The following is a 24,020-nucleotide window of genomic DNA, read 5'->3' as shown; positions in this document are numbered from 1 at the left end:
TGCAGTTTGTTCTCCTTCTGCTTAAACAAGCATCTTGCTTTATTTCAGCATCCACAAGACCACACTGTAAAAAGTGGTAGCCTGCAATTGTTATTTAACAAGCTATTTCTACAGTACTTGATCTAACCCTTAAAATGTGTTTTGCTGGTACAACCTAATGTATTCAGGTTGATTCAGTGAAGTGAATATTTTTTTATTGATTAAGTAAGGGATAATCCATGGCTAGGTGTGCATTAAATGATTTTAATGTACCACATGGAGGCAGGGCTGCCCATAAGGTGGGGAAAAAGGGGACAGCTTTCAGGGGCCCAGCTACTGGGATATAGATCAACATCCCTGATAGTGATAGTTCACCCAAAAATGAAAATTTTCTCTTTATTTACTCACCATCATGCCATCCCAGATGTGTACGACTTTCTTTCTCTGCAGAACTCAAATTTAGATTTTTAGAAGAATATTTCAGCTCTGTAGGTAAACATTAGTAGAGGTCTTGGTGGTAGTTGTGACCAGGGAGTAAAAACAGTTCAAGGAACAAAAACGAAAACTGAAAACGAACAAAATTTTATGCATAACGTAACCGAAAATGGGAACAATGTGATTTTCAATTGTTCCAGAGTGAAAACTTTATATTTAAATACTGGTAACTGGTTATAACTGGTAATTTTTTTTTCCGGTAATTTTCATGAAACCAAAGGCCAAAGGGTTTATCACAGTACATTTTTGGAACTACACTTCATGTTGCCAGAAAACATTAAACATGCTTTGATCCTGAAGGAACCGGCTGCATCACATATTTCTTTGCCTGATTGCTTGTTGTGGATGTCACATTCTGTGAATGAAGGCATTTTTAACAACTAAACTCAAAATCCAAATAACTTAATAGATCTTTATTGTTAAGGGTTTAAACAATGTTTTCCATGCTTGTTCAGTGAACCATAAACAATTAATGAACATGCACCTGTGGAACGGTCGTTAAGACACTAACAACTTACAGACGGTAGGCAATTAAGGTCACAGTTATAAAAACTTAGGGCACTAAAGAGACCTTTCTACTGACTCTGAAAAACACCAAAAGAAAGATGCCCAGGGTCCCTGTTCATCTGCATGAACATGCCTTAATCATGCTGCATGGAGGCACGAGGACTGCAGATGTGGCCAGGGCAATAAATTGCGATGTCCGTACTGTAAGACGCCTAAGACAGCACTACAGGGAGACAGGAAGGACAGCTGATCGTCCTTGCAGTTCAGACCATCTGTAACAACACCTGCACAGGATCGGTACATCCGAATATCACACCTGCGGGACAGGTACAGGATGGCATCAACAACTGCCCAAGTTACACCAGGAATGCACAATCCCTCCATCAGTGCTCAGACTGTTTGCAATGGGCTGAGAGAGGCTGGACTGAGGGCTTGTAGGCCTGTTGTAAGGCAGGTCCTTACCAGACATCACCGGCAACAACGTCGCTTATGGGCACAAGCCCACCTTCGCTGGACCAGACAGGACTGGCAAAAAGTGCTCTTCACTGATGAGTCGCAGTTTTGTCTCACCAGGGATGATGGTTGGACTCGCGTTTATCGTCGAAGGAATGAGCGTTACACCGAGGTCTGTACTCTGGAGCGGGATCGATTTGGAGGTGGAGGGTCCATCATGGTTAGGGGTGGTGTGTCACAGCATCATTGGACTGAGCTTGTTGTTATTGCAGGCAATCTCAACGCTGTGCATTACAGGGAAGACATCCTTCTCCCTCATGTGGTACCCTTCCTGCAGGCTCATCCTGACAAGACCCTCCAATGACAATGCCACCAGCCATACTGCTAGTTCTGTGCGTGATTTCCTGCAAGACAGGAATGTCAGTGTTCTGCCATGGCCAGCGAAGAGCCCGGATCTCAATCCCATTGAGCACGTCTGAGACCTTTTGGATCGGAGGGTGAGGGCTAGGGCCTCTTCCCCCCCCAGAAATGTCCAGGAACTGGAACTGCCTGGGTGGAAGAGTGGGGTAACATCTCACAGCAAGAACTGGCAAATCTGGTGCAGTCCATGAGGAGGAGATGCAGCTGGTGGCCACACCAGATACTGACTGTTACTTTTGATTTTGACCCTCACTTTGTTCAGGGACACATTATTCCATTTCTGTTAGTCACATGCCTGTGAAACTTGTTCAGTTTATGTCTTAGTTGTTGAATCTTTTTATGTTCATACAAATATTTACACATGTTAAGTTTGCTGAAAATAAAAGCAGTTGAAAATGAGAGGATTTTTTTTTTTTTTTTTTTTTTTTTTGCTGACTTTGGCTTTGCCTAAATTTATTATTTACACAATCCAGATAAAAGGAAAATATTATTAGAGGTAAAAAAGTACATTTCTCAGTTGTTTCCAAGTCTTTGCTGAATTATTGTTAGATATGATGCATTAATACAGATTTGATGCTGCTGGGTTTTGACTGAGAAGCAGATCTGTAAAATTAAACTTCACTGTTAATTATTTGTATGCTTGTTATGATTTCTATGCTGATAAATCCACCATACAGGAACAATTTTATAGCTTATTTTCACTTATTTTTGTGAGACAAGTGGCTTGTTTTTCCAGAACAGTTTGCTTGTTTCTCTTGTGAGATCTGGCAACACTGCAATTGGTATTTCACCCACCCTTAGCTTAGTGTACTGTCATTTTAAAAAGAATGTTATCAACCGTTCTTTTATTTTGTTCTAACCGGTAACCATTTGGAAAGGAGGCTGTGGAACTTCCGAACCTGTACGAAAAAATACTGTTTTTGCTCAGAACGAACCGAAATGAAAAACATTTAGGTTTTAGTTCCTGATTGTGAAACACGTTTTTGCTGAAATATCTAGATACTGGCATAAACTATAACTAGATTATTATTATAAACTAATGGTACGGTTCTAAAGAGAACATTGTGACACATAATAGCAAAGCAAAAAAAGAAAAGAAAATAAATAGAAATATAATAATCAAATTGAATTAAAACATTTATATTTCAGGTTAAATCAAATTCACTGTGTTGTGGGTTGTAATACTGACATTACTGAACAACAAAGGCTTTCAGGTGAAGGAACTGTGGCTTTGGCTAAGAGGAGCTGAAGATCACTGTGTTGTTACCAGCAAACAGTATTTATATAAATATATAAATAATAAAAAAGCTAGCGTTCATCTAAGCTAGCGGACTGGCAGCTTATTGGCTCAAATGCTTGAATGATGTAGAACACAGCCAATGACAAGCCAACGTATGAGAGCTTATATCATGCGAAAGGGATATATATATATATATATATATATATATATATATATATATATATATATATATATATAAATTGCAGCTGAGGTTTTATTTCAAAACATGCCTGTAATGTGTTTAGGCTGCATTAAAATAGAATTAAGCAATAATTTCCACGATTAGCAAGCAGCCAGTGGTGGTCAATAACGTGCTGTTTCTGAGCTAAAGATTGATAACTCTATTTATTGAATGGAAGCAGCATTGTTAGGGTCTTAAAAAGCTACTCGGTGGTTTTTGTGGACATCCAAGTTGACCTGAATGCACATCTGAAATTCTGAATCTCGTGCAGTGTCAGACTGGGATGCGTGGAAGCACTCACTGCGCATGCTCCAATCGCAATGTCCAGCCTTGCCAAGACCCGCCCCTATTCTTCACCAATGAACGGGCAAATTTACAAGCGGAATAAGCGGTAAATGGCCGATGCGGACAGTGACAGTTTACGGACGAGATGTCGTATGACTAAACACCGAAGATCTGCTACATGCTACGTTTGTCCCCTGTCGAGACATATTTCTTCGATCTTATTTAAATCAGGTAAAGTGTCTTATTCTAGGGCTGCCGGATGGGCCCGGTTACGTGCATGCCGACCGACCCTGTGCTAACCGGTAGGCTTGCATGTGCCTACTTATAAATGTTTTTATTATTATATCACATTTCTAATAGAAAATAATTTCCAGTTAAGCCTGCAAAAACTGTGAAACGACAGTCGCTTTTAAACTCGGTGAAGGCGAGACACGAATTGCATTGAGCAGCTGTAGCGGTCATGCCATTTCAGCAACAATCCGCAATGGATCCTGTAGCCAGGCTTGACAGATGGTGCGGACAACACACCGCCTCTCTTTCAGCAACAAAATAAATGCAATTTTTAGATGGAATACATTTTCTGGATTGTAAAGTGATTTAAAGAGCTTGCAGCAAGACACCATTCAACCTACTGGTATAATTTTACTCTGTTTTAAGCCTATAATAAATAGTGACAGCATTTAATAGATCAGCCTATGGCAATAGAATGAGGAGGCACTCGGAGTAAGGGGCCGTTCACACCGAACTCGTTTTTGTGTCAGTCTGTGCTGTTTCCCTTTGTATTTCAATGTTAAGATGCGCTAGACGGACTTCTTTGACCGTTGCGACGCGTCTCGCTGGGTTTTTAGCGTCTTGCGCAGGAGCGCTGCGTTTTTTCGACGCCGTGTTAAAGTTAAAGGAACATTCTGGGTTCAATACAAGTTAAGCTCAAGCGACAGCATTTGTGGCGTAATGTTGATTACCACAAAAATTAATTTCGACTCGTCCTTCCTTTTCTTGAAAAAAGCACAAATTTGGCTTCCCGCAATGCACTTGCAATGGAAGTGAATGGGACCAAACTGTAAACATTAAAATACTCGCTGTTTCAAAAGTAGGCTCTAACCACAAGACATAAACAGTATTCGTGTTAACATGACTTTAGTGTGAAGTCACTAACCTTTTCGGTGTAAAGTTAAATCCAATTTTATGACTTTGTTGCCATGACAACGTAATATCGTAAACCTTGTGATCCCGGAAAAAAGCACGATTTAAACAACTTTACAGCTCAAATAATACACGTATTCGCAGAAGAGTTAATGTAAGTGCTTTTATAAAATTATAGGCTTCACATTTCTGCCTTTAAACCCTCCAAAAATTGGCCCCAATCACGTCCATTGTAAGTGCTTCACTGTAACCTCGATTTTTACTTCTTTTTTAAAGGAAAGTAAGGATGAGTCACTTATTGTGGTAATCAGTATTGTGCTACAAATGCTGTCGATTGAGCTTAACTTGTATTGAACCCAGAATATTCCTTTAACTTAAATAAAAAAAGCTTCTTGTGGCACCTGCGTTCTGTTCTATTTGTTGCGCTGCGTCTGGCTTTTTTAGCGCAACAAGACGGGCCCTAATGCTAGCTATTTGTATTTAAAACATATTGAATTGTTTTTACAGGAGGTTTGGTACCGTAACCCATATGGACTGAAGCTTCCGGCAAACCGGGCAACAGAGATTGAGAGGACGACTGACCAGAATATGAAACATGGCAACCGCATCACTCTGGAAAGAATTCAAGCACACTCCCCATCATTTGCGTTAAGTCCTTTTTTGAGACTGTTTAATTGGGTAATTTTATGTGGTTAAATACGGAATTGTACAACAGGGAGAATCATTCACTAGACAAGAGTATTGCCGCAGTTTCTTTTAGTAGAGGATTAATTGTATTTCATCACACTTGGGTCATGGATATTTGGACTTGGCTGCGTTAAGGTACCTGCTGCCTATCCTTCGATCATAATGGATCAAGATGATAACCAAGAACCATGCGAGCCCCCTCCACAAGTGCTTTACGGGCCCCACCGGATCCGGCCATCATCGTACCGGGCTCTGCGTAGTGCAGTGTCCAGCCTGGCACGAATTGATGATTTCTTCTGTGAAAAAATCGGCTCCGGCTTTTTCTCCGAAGTGTTCAAGGTAACCTTTTCTCTTTTCACCCACAAATGATTATCCGCTGTTGTAGACATATTGCAGTGGTCATGCTTTTACTGACAGATGATTGGTTGCACATGTGCCTACTGGCTGCTGGTTTGATGAAATATACTTATAACCTAAATAACTTCAAGTTTGGGATGAAAGCAATCAGAAAGATTTTTGGAGTCAATCCATAACAGAACATATAGAATAAGAATAGAATAGACTTTTAATTCTGATCAAGAAGGTCCAGGAGACTTGTGAAATGCATTCATGATGGTCCTTACTGGAGTTCATGGGATGCATAAGAGCCTCCTTATTCAAACAGTAGGAACCTGTAAGCACATACACACTGAAATTTGAATGCCTACAATATGTAGCTAGATGTAGAGAATATTTCACTTTAATGGAAGTCTCATGAACTACAATGCATAATAGCTCAAATCACTGTTTCCCAATCATCTTGTGATAGTAACAGTGTATCAATGTTAAGAGCAACATCAGCGTCTGTGATTAAATGATAAAGCAGGCCAGTTCTACTCGACAGCATAATCAGATTACCAACCTGTCCTAATCTGTCTACCTCATCACAGAAGTGTTTTGGCCCATGTCTCTGTTGACTGTCTCAGTGCCCAAGTCTTTAGTCCACAAAATACCTGTCTATTCCCTTTATTTAAAAGCTATGCTTTTGCCACCCTATTAAACAGTCAGGCTTAAAATATGCAATTATATAAATAATATTTCATGCTGACATTGTCAACAGTTGACCTCTCTGGTTTTCTTGTTGTGGAAAGAACACAATATAAAACAGTTTGTGTTCTTTGTTCAGCATAATTTTGATGACATCACAGCGTGACCCTTCACTTTGATGCACATTCTTTCAGTCTGGGCACAAATTAGTATAGTGAACTTCAAAAATTAACATATTTAATAATTAACAAACCACAGACACTCCTTTTGGACTTGGCTCATGGTGGACCTTGTGGAGTATTCAAGTCTCTTATCTTTTTCTGTTATTTGTGGCTGTCATTTTGAACATTTGTTAACACAGAAATGACACTTTTCTTGATCAGTGGTTCCTAGTTGAGTCACTTCAGTATTACAGATGCATTAGAGTAGGCTCATTATACATGAGCATATATCATAAGTTATAAGGTTAAACTAATGAGGTTTTCAAATTTAAAAAGCCCACTTGACTTATGACTTTTATTGGCCTCTATAAATCATAAAGAAACAGATGTTAATATGGCAAGTTTTCTGATTTGTGAACTTTTTGTCTTTACATATTCTTAACTTCTGTACATTACAGTATTTTGTACTTCTGAGATCTACAACTAGATACAAAAGAGCAATGTAGGTTTAGTGCATCACTAAAAGGCCACTTACTGAGTAAAAGCTAAGTGCGTAGTCCAACATCAGTCCAATTAAATTATAGCACTCTTCAATATATTGATTGATTTCTTTTGGGACAGAAATTGAATATTTAAAGAATGTGTTGTTTGTGCCAGATTTCAGAAAAAATGGTCTTTGCAACAGTCATTTCCCCTTTGTCCACGATGAGCAAATGATGTAGAAGTCAGAATTGTAATTTATCACTACTATACAACAAAAGCATCATAGAAAAATACATCTGACTGTCAAAAGGCTCTGTGTTAAAGCGATAGAGAATGAGATATGAATGTACAGTGTTGCTGATATGATTGGGTTTCAGCTATTGCAAATAGTTATTCATCAAAGTCAGTCTGATATCTTGATTTATACACATGGGATGCTGTGTGTTATGATGTTTGGTGATAGATATTATGTGGGAGTGGTTGCAGCCCATGTGAAGTTTTGTGTGTGATGTCATTGCGATGATGTCCTGGATCCCAGCAGGCTAGGTGGGATGATGGGAAATCCAGAAAGCCTATTAGTGCCTAACGGCTATTAATACTTCACACACCATACTGGATCTTTCTGTCTCTCACTCTTTCTCAGGCCAATGGTCATATTTAATTCAAATATAAAAAAGACACTAATGCAACTATTTTCTGAACCAACAAATACCTACAGCTGTTTTCTGAACTCAACTCGTTTATCCTTTAGTAACCTTAAAATGAAGGTCAAATCAGTCTAATGCATGTTTCAGAGTAATTCTACCTACTATGGCCAGCTAAATCAGTATTAGATGCCCTAGTCCAGCTGTACAGTATATAGATTTCATCCTGAATGACTGCAGGTTAACCACATGACTGAATGGCATTACCCATCATGCACTCTCAACACTGCTGTGCTGACCAGCTGTGGAGGTTTAAGGCACTCTAGTGTAGTAATACACTTTTGATTAGTATTTTGGGTAAGAAAAGAACATATTTAGGAAGATATAACTTAATTAAGAATTTTAAGAATTTTTCTCAACAATCATTAAGGTTAATGAATGAAAATCGATTAATCATTAACAATAATAGACTGCACGTGATGAACAGCTTGAAACTCAAAATAATTCAAGACGCATATTTTTCTTCAGTCAAAGCTATATACAAAGTTTTATATTTGACTGATTAACCATACTAATGCAAACTTGAAAACGTCAACATCTGAGAAAAAATCCTTAACTGTAGAAGAAAATGTGAAATCATGAAACATTGAAGTATATGCATGTTGCATACTGTTAAATATAATTTAAATACACTTAATAAATGAGAGTATTGGTAATGTATTCTCCTCTTAATATATTTTCAGTTCAGTGTATTTTTAATGAATTCAGTCTGTGTTTTATATGAATTTGTGAATTGTTTAATTTACTATTAAAGGCGCACACAGTAACTTTTGTCTTTGTGACATCGTGGACTGACACTCACACCTAGCAGTTTGGATGCAGCATCATTTAAAATCAATTGTTTTCAGTTTCAGATGCCATTTTAGAAATTTAGTTTTCACAGTCAGCCATGATTACTTTAATCAATGAGTGAAAGTGTCAAAAAACAGGACGGTTACTGAGACTAATTGAGTAGTATTCAGCTGATCATGTGATTCAAACATGGCAGCCCCCATGAGGGGACCCTCTCAATGTAGAATAAAACAGATTTTAAAAGGTAACTGAGCCTTCATTTTAATGTGAGTGGTCATGATTTCCTACATTTATTGCAAAATTGCAATTCATGTCTTTAGGAGTTAAACTTTTTTTAATGAGGAAAAAATGACTGAGTGCACATTTAATTGCATTACTGTTCATAATAACTTAGATTTAGATTTAAGTTAATTAAAAACTTCATGGTGTAGATTGTGGGATATTTCAGACCTTACTTTATTTATTTGAAATTAAGTCAAATAATAACACGCTGTGTGAATACAGTTTATAACTGCTGCACCTGCATGTTCTACTGGTGAGAGCGGAGGTGATTGTCGGTGTTGATGATACAGGGAGAATGGCGGATCAACTCTGCTTGTTGTCATGTTGTACTTTAACACACTATCATGGTTTATCCAGTAAACGCAATGTTCTTCTATAGAAAAATGTTCATAGATGATCGAAAAGCTTAATGGATTGAATATCAGCGACAAATAATTGATCATCGATTATCGTTAACATCCCTAATAGATTGATAATTACAAGTCTGGATCAAAATGTAATGTTAGTGGGGAAAAAGCAGTCTACCATTTGCTGTTTATGGCTGTGTCCACACTAATACATTTTTGTTTGGAAAAGCTTTAATTTTGCCACACTAGAATGGCATTTTCCACCACTGAAAATGGAATGTTTAAAAAATGCTCTCCATTACGGCATACTTTGGAAAACAATATCGTTAGAACGATGAAAATGGGTAGCTCAGTGGTAAAATACGCTGGCTACCACCCCTGGAGTTCGCTAGTTCGAATCCCAGGGCGTGCTGAGTGACTCCAGCCAGGTCTCCTAAGCAACCAAATTGGCCCAGTTGCTAGGGAGGGTAGAGTCACATGGGGTAACCTCCTCGTGGTCGCTATAATGTGGTTTGTTCTCGGTGAGGCGCATGGTGAATTGAGCGTGGTTGCCAAACGAAAACATATTAGTGTGGATGTGGCCTAAATTTATTTTAGAAAATGGGTTTTGCAGCATTGCTGCACTGTCAAAAAAAAAGTGAATGCCAATATTTAGCCTACTGTATACACTGCAAAAATACTATTCTTAATCAGTCTCTTTGTCCTGTTTTACAGTAAAAACATCTATACAACCTTAACACAATACATTTAAACAAGAAATTAAGACCTGTTTTGAGTGTATGTATCTCAATGGAATATGTTTATTTTCTGTTGGCAGATTTTCTTCACTTGTGAAGTTTTATTTGAAGTTTTCCTCTATTTTCTAGTAGACATTTTTGCAGTGTGTGTGTGTGTGTATATATATATATATATATATATATATATGAATATGAGGAGAATATGAGTGAAAACACTAGAGCTTGAAACTAGATGGAAATGATGAGTTTTTACTGAAGTTTTTACAGAAGACTTGGCATGAATTTTCAAATCAGGAAATCTGTGTCTAGAGTTGACAACATATTGAAATATTATAAATAGTAAATCCCAGGAAAAATAAAATATTTAATGAAAAATCAACAGAAAACATATAATATTGTGCATTACCTGTATCATTCAAAAAGTGCTTTCAATGGTGGCATCCATAAATGAGTCTCTCTGAATTTGAATGTCTGTCTGTCTGTCTGTCTCTCTCTCTCTCTCTCTCTCTCTCTCTCTGTGTGTCTCTCTGTGTGTCTCTCTGTGTCTCTGTCTCTCTCTCTCTCTGTGTGTGTGTGTGTGTGTGTGTGTGTGTATGTGTGTGTGTGTGTGTGTGTGTGTACATGTTTATACTACATTGTCCCCACAAGGATAGTAAAACCTGAGATCACCTACCTACCCATTCTCTACCTACCCAGCCAGCAGTCCCCACAAGGGAAATGGCATATTAAAAGCATACTAAATGATGTTTTTTTTGAAAATGTAAAAATGTTTCTGTGAGGTTTAGGGGTAGGGTTAGGGGATAGAAATTATTGTTAGATCTGTATAAAATCCATAAAATACATGGAAGTCTATGGAGAGTCCCCACAAAGATATAAAAACAAGTTTGTGTGTGTATTATACAGGTGCAGCACAGGATCACAGGGCAGGTGATGGCTCTGAAGATGAACACTATGGCCAGTAACAAAGCCAACATGCTGAGAGAGGTGCAACTGATGAACCGCCTCTACCACCCCAACATCCTCAGGTCTGAAATGCACCATTCTCTCCTCTTTCCTCATAAAACTGGGAATACTTCACTGTTAATGTATGAAATTATTTGAAAATACTACAATGTAGTGTTTCCTGTGCCGCTATTTGGTAGCAGAATTGCACAGCTGCTGAATTTATAGTGCCACATCACGTTGCAGTCTGAATTGAATGTGACGAGATCAGAAGATTGGGTACTGCAAAATAATACAATTACAGTAAACAGACTATGATGATTTATGAAATGAATGACTCTTATGTGCTGGTTCTTTTGTTAAAGAAGTCAAAAAGAATCACAAACTCATGAGTTTGAATCAGTCTAACGAATTCCTCAATCTGTCCGAGCGGTTACTGAATTAACATCTGACTCTCTCACTGGATGTTTTGCTTTGTGCTAATTTACGGCTTTTGAAAGGATTCACTAAAAGCACTTCAGAAAAATTAATAGTCATACAGTATATTTCTTTTAAATAATTGTATTTTATTTCTTTTTTTTTTTAATACCCTTTTCTCCCCAATTTTGGAATGTCCAATTCCCACTACTTACTAGGTCCTCGTGGTGGTGCAGTTACTCACCTCAATCCGGGTGGCGAAGGATAAGTCTCAGTTGCCTCCACTTTTGAGACCGTCAATCCGTGCATCTTATCACGTGGCTCGTTGTGCATGACACCACGGAGACTCAGAGCATGTGGAGGCTCATGCTACTCTACGCGATCCAAGCACAACTTACCACATGCCCCATTGAGAGTGAGAACCACTAATCGCGCCCACGAGGAGGTTATCCCATGTGACTCTACCATCCCTAGCAACCTAGGCCAATTTGGTTGCTTAGGAGACCTGGCTGGAGTCACTCAGCACGCCCTGGATTCAAACTCGTGACTCCAGGGGATTTTATTTTATTTCTAAAATATTCAGGAACAAATGGGAAAACTCATGCATAGTCATAGCTCACAAATCTTTATTAAATAACACAGTGTTTCGGTCAGAGACATTCATCAGGCACTGAATATTTTATAAAACATAATATTCATATAAAAATCATAAATTGTATTGTTATATGTGTGCTAATACTCAACTTCACCCCCTTTTTCTCTCTTTCACTTTATATCCCTGTGTTGCTCTGTTAGGTTTTTGGGGGTTTGTGTTCAAGAAGGACAGCTTCATGCTCTTACTGAGGTAAGACTTCACACAGAAATCCAGACTACAGGAGTTAATGGTCTGTCTGGTTGATGTGATTATAACAGTGGTGTCATGGTTACAGTACATTAATGGGGGCAACCTGGAGCAGCTGCTAGACAGTGATATATATCTGTCATGGACTGTGAGGATAGGTCTGTCTCTGGATATTGCAAGAGGGCTGCAGTATCTACACAGCAAGGGCATTTTCCACCGAGATCTCACATCTAAGGTAAACAAACACAAATAAAAAATTGTCTTTTAGTTTATTACACCACCACTTTACTCTAGTCCCTGCATGCTTGTTGCAAGCATTTATGGGACACATAAATAAAGCTGAGATGTTGAAACTTGTATAGGAACATACAAAATGCCATATATATATATATATATATATATATTCTTATCATGTCACCCTTTTGCAGAATTGTCTGGTGCGTTGTGAAAATGGTGCTTTTACAGCTGTGGTTGGTGACTTTGGACTGGCAGAGAAAATCCCTGATTACAGGTCAGTCCAACTCACCTTTTACTTCGAAAAACACAGCTTTTTTGACACTCATTTTATCATGATATTTTTGATTTAACATTTTAAATGTATTAATCTAGTGACACAAGCTAAAGGAGTAGTTCACTCAAAAATGAAAATTCTCTCATCATTTACCATCCCCGATGTGTATGACTTTCTTTCTTCAGCAGAACACAATCAAAGATTTTTAGGAGAATATCTCTGTAAGTCCATACAATGCAAATGAATGGTGAGCAGAATTTTGAAACTCCAAAAAGCACATCAAAGCAGCATAAAAGTAATCCATAAGACTCCAGTGGTTAAATCCATGTCTTCAGAAGCAATCCAATTGGTTTTGAGCGAGAATAGACCAAAATGAAATTCCTTTTTCACTGTACATCTTGCCATTGCAGTCTCTTGGCACCATTATGATTTCAAGCTCGATTACACTTCCTAGCGCTTAACGCGTGTGCAGAGCCAGGGTTCCCATGCGTCCTGGGAAACCTGGAATTTTGCAATGCAGTTTTCCATTCATGGAAAAGTCATGGAAAATTAGAAAAAATACCTAAATGTCCTGGAAAAAAATTATTCCTCCTGGAAAATATTTTAGTATAATAAAACTGTTTGACTGTGTTGCTAACAAGGTTTTTGTTGCACGTACATAAAAAAACGGAAATAGATCGGGACTCGGAATCGGTCAAATACACAAATTCAAATAGTTTTGTCACTGCTGTCGACTGCACATTGTGAATCAACATCAACATTTAACTATCATGAACAGTTACCTGTCACAGACATTCTCTGCTCATCTGCTGTCATCTGTGCTTTGCTCCGACACAACAGTTTAAGTGTTGATTTAGTACAAAATATGATTTTTGTTTCTAAAGTTTGGACAACAATGACGGCCAGACCACACATTTTGTTTTTTTAAACCCTGAGTTGGTAGCATGGTGATATGGCCTTTACACATCAGGATGTGAATTAATTTTCAGTAATCAACAATCGGAGTCAGCTTATACCATGGTTTCCACATGTAGTATGTGGAAAACATGGACGGAATCATGGAATCTAGTTATACATAATTAATCAAATTAAATTTGTGATATGTCTTTGTGTGATAATTAAACTGCAAAAGTCTGTGATATACTGATATGATCATCAGGAAGTGTAATCGAGCTTGAAATCATGATCGAGGAGACTGCTGTCAAGATTTATAGTGAAAAAATAGTTATATTTTGGTCTGTTCTCATCCCAAATCGATTGGATCGCTTCAGAAGACATGAATTAAATATCTGGAGTCATATGGATTACTTTTATGCGCATTTTGACCTTTAAAGTTTTAGTCAATATTCACTTGTATTTTATGGACCTACAGAGCTGAAATATTCTTCTGAAAATGTTTGTTTTTGTTCTGCAGCAGAAAGAAAGTTTGAGATGTCATGAGGGTGAGTAAATAATGAGAGAATTTTCATTTTTCTGTGAACATTTGCTTTAAAGTATCTTAACTTATCTGGGAATTCCACCTATTGATTGAAAGGAACAAGAAGGAATGTAATACATAAGTGATAATGTACAGTCAGCCAGTCATTACCGCAAAATAATGTGCGACCATTAATCAGGAATATTTGACCGTTGAATTATGTTATTGACCAATCAGAATCAAGTGTTCCAGAGCTGTGTTATAACTGGATTGCATTAGCATTCCTATTCATATCAATGCGAGTTGTTCAGCTATCGAATCCATAAATGCCATGTGACTAATCACTCTCGAGCCACAGGAAAATTATGTCCTGACATGATGACAATGCTGACTGTCTGATAGCACCCAATGAATGTACACAAGCCCTTCACTATCATCTATCCTAAGCTGTAATGTGAAAGGCAACAAAGAGAGAAAACATTTAGTACAGCTTTCACTTTTAGTAGACCTCCGGCAGAGTCACTTGCAAAACATCTCCTATAATAGTAATGTTTCTTGCAAACATTTTTAGTTAGTCTAAATACACTACTACTTTTAAATGGCCTTCAATAAAGAAAGTTGCTTTATGCCACCTTGATAGTTTAGCTGTGGTATCTAAATGTAGGGGCTAACTGACTACGGCCCCACACTAAACAACCAAACCTTGACCCCTTGATAAGGAAAGATGAAACATCTGTCTTGTTTGTCACAGTGATGGTGTTGAAAAGCAACCTTTGGCTGTTGTGGGCTCCCCCTACTGGATGGCCCCAGAAATGTTGAGAGGAGAGCTTTACAATGAGAAGGTACACTTTTTTATTTTTAGCATCTCAACATCCAAGTGCAGTGTTCTGTTGTCACTTGTGTAAAATAAGTGCCAAAGTGTAAAATAAGCATTTTTGTATCGTAGGTGGATGTCTTTGCATATGGAATAATCCTTTGTGAGATTATTGGCCGAATTGAGGCTGACCCAGATATCATGCCACGGACAGAGGTACATGACCGCACACATCACAGCAGTGAATTAAACACAGAAGAAAAATCACTGCATATGTGATGGGTTAACAGACATAAATCAAGCCTAGATCTAGGCTTAAATTTTTTTCTGTGGAGAATCACCTCATAACCAAATTTAAATAATGACTGGTCTTAAAATTAAAATTTCAATTTAGTCTGATTGTTTCGTTACTCCCATGTTTTTTTTTTTTTCTTGTTTTTTTTTTTTTTCATAACATGGTTTTCGAATCATTATTGATCCAAGATGAGAATTCTACACTGATGTTGAATTTTTCATGATTACTGCGGTGTTGACAGTTGAAATCAGCATCTACTTTTTAGAGAGCTAGTTCCCTCTGCTGGTGATGCAGCATATTGCATATTTCTTTATGAAGATGTTTAACTCAATGTTCAATATTCAAACCTCAGGATTTATATCAAAATTGTCTGTGCATATTTGTATTTTGTCTCGGAAACAAGGCATATGTGAAGGTGTCTTACCTGTCCAGTACATATGAAACATCACCAAGGAATCTGTTTGTCTGTAGGATTTTGGACTGGATGTTGACGCCTTTGAGCACATGGTGGGTGACTGTCCACCTTCATTCCTTAGCCTGGCTGTCAACTGCTGCAATGTAAGCCATATACCTTAAATTCAAAAACACATTATTTGAAGTCTTTGTGAATATGTTGACATTTAATATACACACTGAGCAAAGTTGATCATTTCGCCATTGGACGGGAGGTGGAGGAGTGGGCATCAGAAGTTTTTTCTCTTGGGGGGAGTGCCCCATCTAGCCCCCCCTTAGACCCGGCCATGGTTCTGTCACTTAAATTGTTATTCTCTTTCTGTGGCAGATGTGTGCAGATAGTCGTCCTGCTTTTTCTGAGATAGTACTGATCCTTGAGAGGATTGAGAGAGAGAGGGAGAAGAATGAAGCTCCAGTTATCTTAGGTAAGTTTGTTACAAATTACACATTGGTAAGGATTTATTAATTTATTCATAGTTGAAAATAAAATAAAAGCTGTAACAGAAATGAGCTGTTAAGCCATTTGAGCACTATCAAAGACCAAACTGAACCGAAATACAAAGACATAAATAATTTGTATAAACTCACATGCACATATTGTATGTATAAAATAATTTACATATGTAAAAACGTAATTACTCATATAACCAGGTGCAATGCAACAAGCAATCAAGTCCACACTGAATGTGAAATTGCTGTGTGTCTTGATGCAGTCACAGCTAATCAGAACATATTTGATTTTTAATACACATTTATGTGGAGCAGGATTTTGGGCTAATGTGATAATTTTTTCTTTTTCAATACAAGTTAAGCTCAATTTGTAGCAAACTGTTGACTATCACAACAAATATTTTAACTCGTCCCTTGTTTATTTAAAAAAAAAATGAGGCCAGTTCATAAACATTAAAATACACACTGTTTCAAAAGTACAGCCATGAGATATAAACATTATACGTGTTTACATGATTTTAGTGTAATAAAATTGCATACCTTCTGGCTATACTTTTGAAACGGTGTGTATGTTTCACTGGCCCCATTCACTTCCATTGTAAGTGCTTTACTGTATACACGATTTTTGTGTTTTTTAAAATAAAAAATGGACATGTTAAAATTATTTTCCGTGGTAATCAATATTATGCCACAAATTCTGTAGATTGAGCATAACTTGAATTGAACCCAGATGGAGTTTAATTAGCGATATTTATTTATTTATTTATGTATGTATGTATTTATTTTTACCACTGCTAGAGTAATACAGTTGAAGTCAGAAGTTTACATACACCTTAGCCAAATACATTTAATCTCAGTTTTCACAATTCCTGACATTTAATTGTAGAAAACATTCTCTGTCTAAGGTCAGTTAGGATCACTACTTTATTTTAAGAATGTGAAATATCAGAATAATAGCAGAAAGAATGATTTATTTCAGCTTTTATTTCTTTCATCACATTCCCAGTGGGTCAGAAGTTTACATACAATTTGTTAGTATTTGGTAGCATTGCCTTTAAATTGTTTAACTTGGGTCAAACATTTTGGGTAGCCTTCCACAAGCTTCTCACAATAAGTTGCTGGAATTTTGGCCCATTCCTCCAGACGGAACTGGTGTAACTGAGTCAGGTTTGTAGGCCTCCTTGCTCGCACATGCTTTTTCAATTCTGCCCACAAATTTTCTATCAGATCTATCCAGACTAAACTACACCAGCTCTCTGTTCCCACGTCTGTCTTTCAGTGGATCACCAGCTTTCTGACAGATAGGCAGCAGTTAGTGAGACTGGGGAAATTCACTTCCAGCACCTGTACAATCAGCACTGGTGCCCCCCAGGGTTGTGTGCACTCCCCACTACTCTTCTCCCTCTACACCAATGACTGCATCGCCAAGGACCCCTCTGTCAAGCTCCTGAAGTTTGCAGACGACACCATTGTCATCGGCCTCATCCGAGATGACGATGAGTCTGCATACAGAATGGAGGTTGAACAGCTGGCTGTCTGGTGCAGTAAAAACAACCTTGAGCTGAACACGCTCAAAACGGTGGAGATGATTGTGGACTTTAGGAGGAACACCCCAACATGACCCCCCTCACCATTCTAAACAGCACTGTGGCAGCAGTGGAGTCATTCAGGTTCCTGGGCACTACCATCTCACATGACCTGAAGTGGGAGACCCACATTGACTCCATTGTGAAAAAGGCCCAGCGGAGGTTATACTTCCTTCGCCAGTTGAGGAAGTTCAACCTGCCACAGGCGCTGCTGATACAGTTTTACTCAGCAGTCATTGAGTCTGTCCTCTGCACTTCAGTAACTGTCTGGTTTGGTTCAGCTACGAAATCAGATATCAGAAGACTACAAAGGACAGTTCAAACTGCTGAGAGTATTATTGGTTGCCCCCTGCCCTTTCTTCAAGAACTATACACTTCCAGAGTGAGGAAAAAGGCTGGAAAAATCACTCTGGACCCCACCCACCCTGCCCGCTACATTTTTTAACTGTTGCCTTCTGGCCGATGCTTCAGAGCTCTGAGCACCAGAACCGTCAGGCACAGGAACAGTTTTTTCCCTCAGGCTATCCATCTCATGAACAGTTAAATCTGCCCAATTGAGCAATAATTATGTGCAATTCACAGTCTAGTCTTTTTATATTAATTCAACACATCCAACCTCTTCTGCCATTACATTCCCTTGCACTGTATATAACAGATTTGTATTTAGATTTGCACTACGTATGTGTGTATGTATGTGTGTGTATGTATGTGTGAATATGTGTATATGTATGTATATATGTATATATGTATGTCATATTGTGTATTCTATATATACTTTATTTTCTATTAATTTATTTTATTTTATTTTTAATTATTATTATTATTATTATTATTATTATCTATGTCTTGTTGCTGTTTTGTATTGTGCACTGGAAGCTCCTGTCACCAAGACAAATTCCTTGTATGTGTAAGCATACTTGGCAATAAAGCTGATTCTGATTCTGAAATTTTCTAACAGATTGAGGTCAGGGCTTTGTGATGGCCACACCGATACCTTGACTTTGTTGTCCTTAAACCATTTTGCCACAACTTTGAAGGTATGCTTGGGGTCATTGTCCATTTGGAAGACACATTTGTGACCGAGCTTTAACTTCATGGCTGATGTCTTGATATGTTGCTTCAATATATCCACATAATTTTCCTACCTCATGATGCCATCTATTTTGTGAAGTGCACCAGTCCCTCCTGCAGCAAAGCACCCCCACAACATAATGCTGCCACCCCCATGCTTCACGGTTGGGATGGTGTTCTTTGGCTTGTAAGCCTCACCCTTTTTCCTCCAAACATAACGATGGTCATTATGGCCAAAAAGTTCAATTTTTGTTTCATCAGACCAGAGGAAATTTCTCCAAGAAGTAAGATCTTTGTCCCCATGTACACTTGCAAACTGTAGTCTGGCTTTTTTAATGTGGTTTTGGAGCAGTGGCTTCTTCCTTACTGAGCATCTTTTCAGGTTATGTCGATATAGGACTCGTTTTATTGTGGATATAGATACTTGTCTACCTGTTTTCTCCAGCATCATCACAAGGTCATTTGCTGTTGTTCTGGGATTGATTTGCACTTTTCACACCAAACTACATTCATCTCCAGGAGACAGAATGCATCTCCTTCCTGAGCGGTATGATGGCTGCGTTGTCCCATGGTGTTTATACTTACGTACTATCGTTTGTACAGATGAACATGGTAACTTCAGGTGTTTGGAAATTGCTCCCAAGGATGAACCTGACTTGTGTAGGTCCACAATTTTTTTTCTGAGGTCTTTGCTGATTTCTATTGATTTTCCTGTGATGTCAAACAGAGGCACTGAGTTTGAAGGTAGGCTTTAAAATACATCCACAGGTACACCTCCTATCAGAAGCTAATTGTCTAAAGGATTGACATCATTTTCTGGAATTTTCCAAGCTGCTTAAAGGCACAGTTAACTTAGTGAATGTAAACTTCTGATCCACTAGAATTGTGATAGTCAATGAAAAGTGAAACAATCTGTCTGTTAACAATTATCGGAAAAATTACTCGTGTAATGCACAAAATAGATGTCCTAAACGACTTGGCAAAACTATAGTTTGCTAATATGAAATTTAGTTTTGGTATAGTTTTAATGACTTCAACCTAAGTTTATATAAATTTCTGACCTCAACTGTAACTGTGTTCAGTTTGACAACTCCTTGTTGTGATTTCCCCAGAACCTGTTTCCATCGACGACAGCCCATATAGGAGAAGTTCGCCATTCCATCCAGGTGACCAGCGTCTGTCACGTAGTCAGTCAGACGTATTGCCTCCAGCCACATCACCGTGTTTAGGCACACCTGTGCGGGTCAACCCCTTCTCTCTTCGCCAAGACCTCAATGGTGGTCGCATCAAGCTGTTTGACACTCCTAGCAAATCTGTCATCTCCCTCACTTTTACCCTTCCGCCACCTCTAGACCCCTGTGCCTCCCCATCCCTCAACGGTAGCCCGGCACTCCGCGGACCCCCTCGAAGGTGTCGGTCCCTGCCGTGCACCCCTGAGCTGGGCCGCCAACTACCTTTCCGAGACCAAGAGGAGCAGAAAGAAGAAAATATGGAGAGGAAAGAAGAACTAGGAGATGGAAAGAAAGAGAAAGAGGTGGAGGGATGGCAAGATGGAGCTGAAGACTCAGGCCTGGTACTGGATTTAGAGATGGTGTCTTTAGAACGAGTTGAAGAAGAGGAGGAGGAAGAGGTGGAGAAGTGCCTCACAGAGCCCATGGACTGTAGTAGCTCCCCTGACACAGCAGAGGGCACCGCACCAGTAAAGAGGCTTATTAGCGGTTCTTCTTATTCCTCTTCCTCCTCTTTGCAGCCCAATGGCTGGGCTATGCCTGTGTCTAACGGACCGCCATTGTTACCTCCCCTTCCCCGTTTGGACAATTACAACGGACTGCTAAGGCCTGGGCGGCCTATTGCATGGGCTAGACTAAATGGTTACCGCAGCCCTGCCCCAAAGCCAGTACGACCCACTACCGAACAAGACGATGTCATTTCCTGTCCTGCTTGCTGTCTGGCTGGTTTCAGCATCCCTTCCATGTGCCTGCGTGGAGCCCCTCCTCGTTGTGCACCCCTGCGACGACCATATAGGAACCTCAACGGAGGGGAGGCATCTGCAGCCACAGCAAAGTTCTGTCGTGGAACTAAGGGTCTGGCTCCACCCACAGCAACCTGTGAGCCAGGGTTACCCCTTCCAGAGGCCCAAACCTAAAGAGAGTGACTTCAAAAAAGCTGCAAAATCTTAGAAATGACACTTTATTTACAACACCACACTGTCAGGCTGCAGCAGTAATGTCAGTATGGTCATCTTACTGAATGTGGTGCAGAGAAAAGCAAGTACAGAGAATTGCTTTAACTACTGGTGGTTTTTGATTTTGTAATGTGTGGATGAGGCAATTTAAGAGACACATTTTGGTCCTGTAGCGCCAGTTTTGTGTCATAGTTTTGGTTATTTAACATAATCCAGATTTACAGTTAATATTATGAATATACAACAAAGGGTGCTTTTAAATGTTTGCTCTTTTTGGATCCACTTAAAGTGACTGTGTTTAAAACAATCCCTGAAACTGTGTTTGGGATGATGGAGACCCATCATTCCAAATAATAGTAGAATGTTAAGCATTTTCAGCTTATTTATTTATTTATTAGATAATCATTCCTCTTCAAGACTGAGTGCTCTTCACTTTACCCTGAGAGTGTATGAGGGTGTGTGATGCTGTATACTGATGTAAAACTTTTGTTGATAATTCTTTGTGATATATGTGTTAGTTTAAAAGCAGTGTGTGCATGTCCTATGGTAATACTGCAAACTATACTATTTAATAGTCATCTGTAAATGAAAATTGCAAATTTTTAGTTTTACAGAAAGGAAGGTTTTGTGGAGTACTCGTATAGGATTTCAATTTTGTCATCTCCCCCTAGTGGTCAGGATGATTCACTCTTGTCCAATAATGCTACTCTTATTAGGAATAAGCAGTTTTTTTCTGCTGAAAGTGATGTAGAAAGTTGACTTTCACCTTTAATCTAAAGCTAGCTCAGCTTTTTTATGATTTTTAATGGAATCATATGTAGAAACATGGTCCTAGATCAGCACAAAGAGCATTTTGTGTAGCACAAAGTGTTTCCAGATGCCACCATAGACAATGGAAAAGGATTGTTCATTCATAAACAAAAATTCTGTCACTTTTTTTTCATCCTCATGACATTTCAAACCTGTATGATTTTTTTTTCTTTCATGGAATACAGAAGGAGATATTTAGCAGAGTGTACAATTGGACTAAAGGCACACCTTTAAGGGAAATTTGCTTTTTTTTCTGGTTACAAAATGTATCAAGATCAAGGAAAACAAAAACGATTTTATTGAAATTGATTAATACAAACTAATCTCCATTGTGATTGGATTATTGAAAAATGTTTCATTTAATCGCCTTAAACAAACCTGAAAATAACAAATACTTATTTTGTCCAAAAATAAATGTGATAATTTCAGGGATTTTCATTAGCTATTTGCAACAATTTAAAAATGATTAAATGTTAGATCAAATTACCTCAAAATAAACCTTTAAACGTTACACGTAATGATCTCGTGGAACAGGAAAATATTGCAGTGCAAGTGTCAAACAGGTGTTAAGGAAAGTGCTGTGAGAGTTTTTGCTGTTTTTTGTTTTTGGTGGAAAATAAAATCATGTATGTGCCTTTTACCCAGGGAGGCCATTAGCCCCGTTGTACCCTAATGTCTTTTTTGTGTTCCATGACAGAATTTTCAGTTTTGGGTGAACTATTCCTTTAAGGCAATAATGAGGCATGTGATTAATATATCTATTGTGTTTGAACATGTACATGAGTGTAAATTTTCACAGCAGCCTAGATGCAATGCAGTCTCCTATACTATAGATCCTGAACTGACCCATCTCTTTATATTCAGTCTAAATTGATTGAATGCAAATGCAGAATTCTAATTCACCTTTTGCAGTTTTGTATTAGTTTATGGTCTTTAGAAATAAACCAGAATCTCAGAGAGACTGTATTGCTCTGTGTGTTCTGGTGTATTCATGGTCTGACCAAACTGCAGAGTTTCTGAAGTGTATGTAACACCTTAGAAATGCGTCCACTGAATTTCCTCATGCTTGTGTATGAACACCTGCTTATGAGCGTAGGAAGTATGTGCATGCTGAGTACTGTACAAAAGAGTGATCTGTACATATCGGTGCATGACAGTAGCCAAGAAGCTTTCTAGTCCGTTAGCAGTTCCCTTCAGGCTGGCATCAGAGGTGAAGTTGTCTCAAGTCAAGTTTGAATTCAGAATTGAGATATGGATGCAATAAGAAGTGCTCTTGGTTAATCCAGTAAAATATAGTTTTAAAACTTCTTGAGGAATATGTTTTAATGAACTAAATTGTTTTTAGTACTTTAAAGAGTTGAAGTTTTTGAATACTAATCTGTCAAGCCTGGAAGTGAGCTGTGAAACTTAATGTCCTCTCTTTTCAGAAAGTTGATAATCAAATCTAAATGTATAATTTTCAGTGCACTGAAGAGCTAATCCATTGAAAGCAATTTGATCATGTGTATTTGTACAGCACAGACATTCATAACTTGCCTCCTTTTTGTCAGTGATGAAGTGATGTTATAACAGATTGAGAAGGATTTGTAAAGTCCATGTGTCACATTGCTGTTTAAATTCTTTTTAAGAGAGGACTATCTTTCTCTCTAAAGTAAAGCACTTATCTCTATGATTATTGTTATGAGTTCTGGGGATCAACAGCTTTAATAAATGTCAAAGAGTCATGTTATTTATGACAATTTCATCAATTAAAAAGACTGAATGTAAGATTCTCTGTCATTTTTAGAGTTAAACTAATTTGAAAATGTAGATAGAAATGGTTAATAGCAACCAGAACTGAGCATTGTAAAGAGAATAAACATATGATGAGTCTGATCAATATGTGGGACAGGAGCTAGAGCTGTAGCACTGTAGTCTTCACTGTCCTGGCCAATAAAATTACAAGCTCCAAAAAAGAAAATCAATTAACACTATTACAACACTAGTACACTAACACTATCACTATTCGTTAAATAATTAGTGATAACCAGAAATCAGGAATGTGGTTCATATTTACTTTCTTTTTATTCTTTCAGACGTTTTACAACAACAATAATAATAATAATAATAAAAAAAGGCTATAACAACAATATAGCACTGACAGTGAGCCAAATGGATGAGCACCACCTTGTCTGTTTCACACCAGTTATGCAATAATTTTCTTTTATTTTTTTAGTTCTAAAATCGACAGTGCCCTTAAACTTATTCTTACTCTATCTGTCTCTTCT

The 24,020-nt window shown here is 38.2% G+C and overlaps 1 protein-coding gene across 1 annotated transcript; it reads left to right on the top strand.

The window, feature by feature from the left end:
* The first annotated feature begins 3,686 nt into the window (after positions 1 to 3,686).
* Positions 3,687 to 23,520, top strand: LOC127445375 (dual specificity testis-specific protein kinase 2-like). Its single transcript, XM_051705416.1, has 11 exons — positions 3,687 to 3,830; positions 5,250 to 5,768; positions 10,865 to 10,986; positions 12,116 to 12,164; positions 12,250 to 12,396; positions 12,590 to 12,672; positions 14,841 to 14,931; positions 15,036 to 15,119; positions 15,670 to 15,756; positions 15,980 to 16,076; positions 19,871 to 23,520. Exons 2-11 carry the CDS (start codon positions 5,592 to 5,594, stop codon positions 20,902 to 20,904), a joined length of 1,971 nt encoding a protein of 656 aa, XP_051561376.1. The 5' UTR covers positions 3,687 to 3,830; positions 5,250 to 5,591; the 3' UTR covers positions 20,905 to 23,520.
* Positions 23,521 to 24,020: the final 500 nt, after the last annotated feature.

The sequence above is a fragment of the Myxocyprinus asiaticus genome, chromosome 8 (genome assembly GCF_019703515.2).
Source record: "Myxocyprinus asiaticus isolate MX2 ecotype Aquarium Trade chromosome 8, UBuf_Myxa_2, whole genome shotgun sequence".
Classification (NCBI taxonomy): Eukaryota; Metazoa; Chordata; class Actinopteri; order Cypriniformes; family Catostomidae; genus Myxocyprinus; species Myxocyprinus asiaticus.
Note: the sequence above shows the minus strand (reverse complement) of the source record. Positions and strands in the feature narration are given on the sequence as shown.

Coding starts and splice junctions, on each gene's coding strand:
- LOC127445375 (XM_051705416.1), top strand. CDS start 5,592: ATGGATCAAGATGATAACCAAGAACCATGCGAGCCCCCTCCACAAGTG. Junction 12,165..12,249: donor AGCTTCATGCTCTTACTGAG/GTAAGACTTCAC, acceptor TCATGGTTACAG/TACATTAATGGGGGCAACCT. Junction 12,673..14,840: donor GAGAAAATCCCTGATTACAG/GTCAGTCCAACT, acceptor TGTTTGTCACAG/TGATGGTGTTGAAAAGCAAC.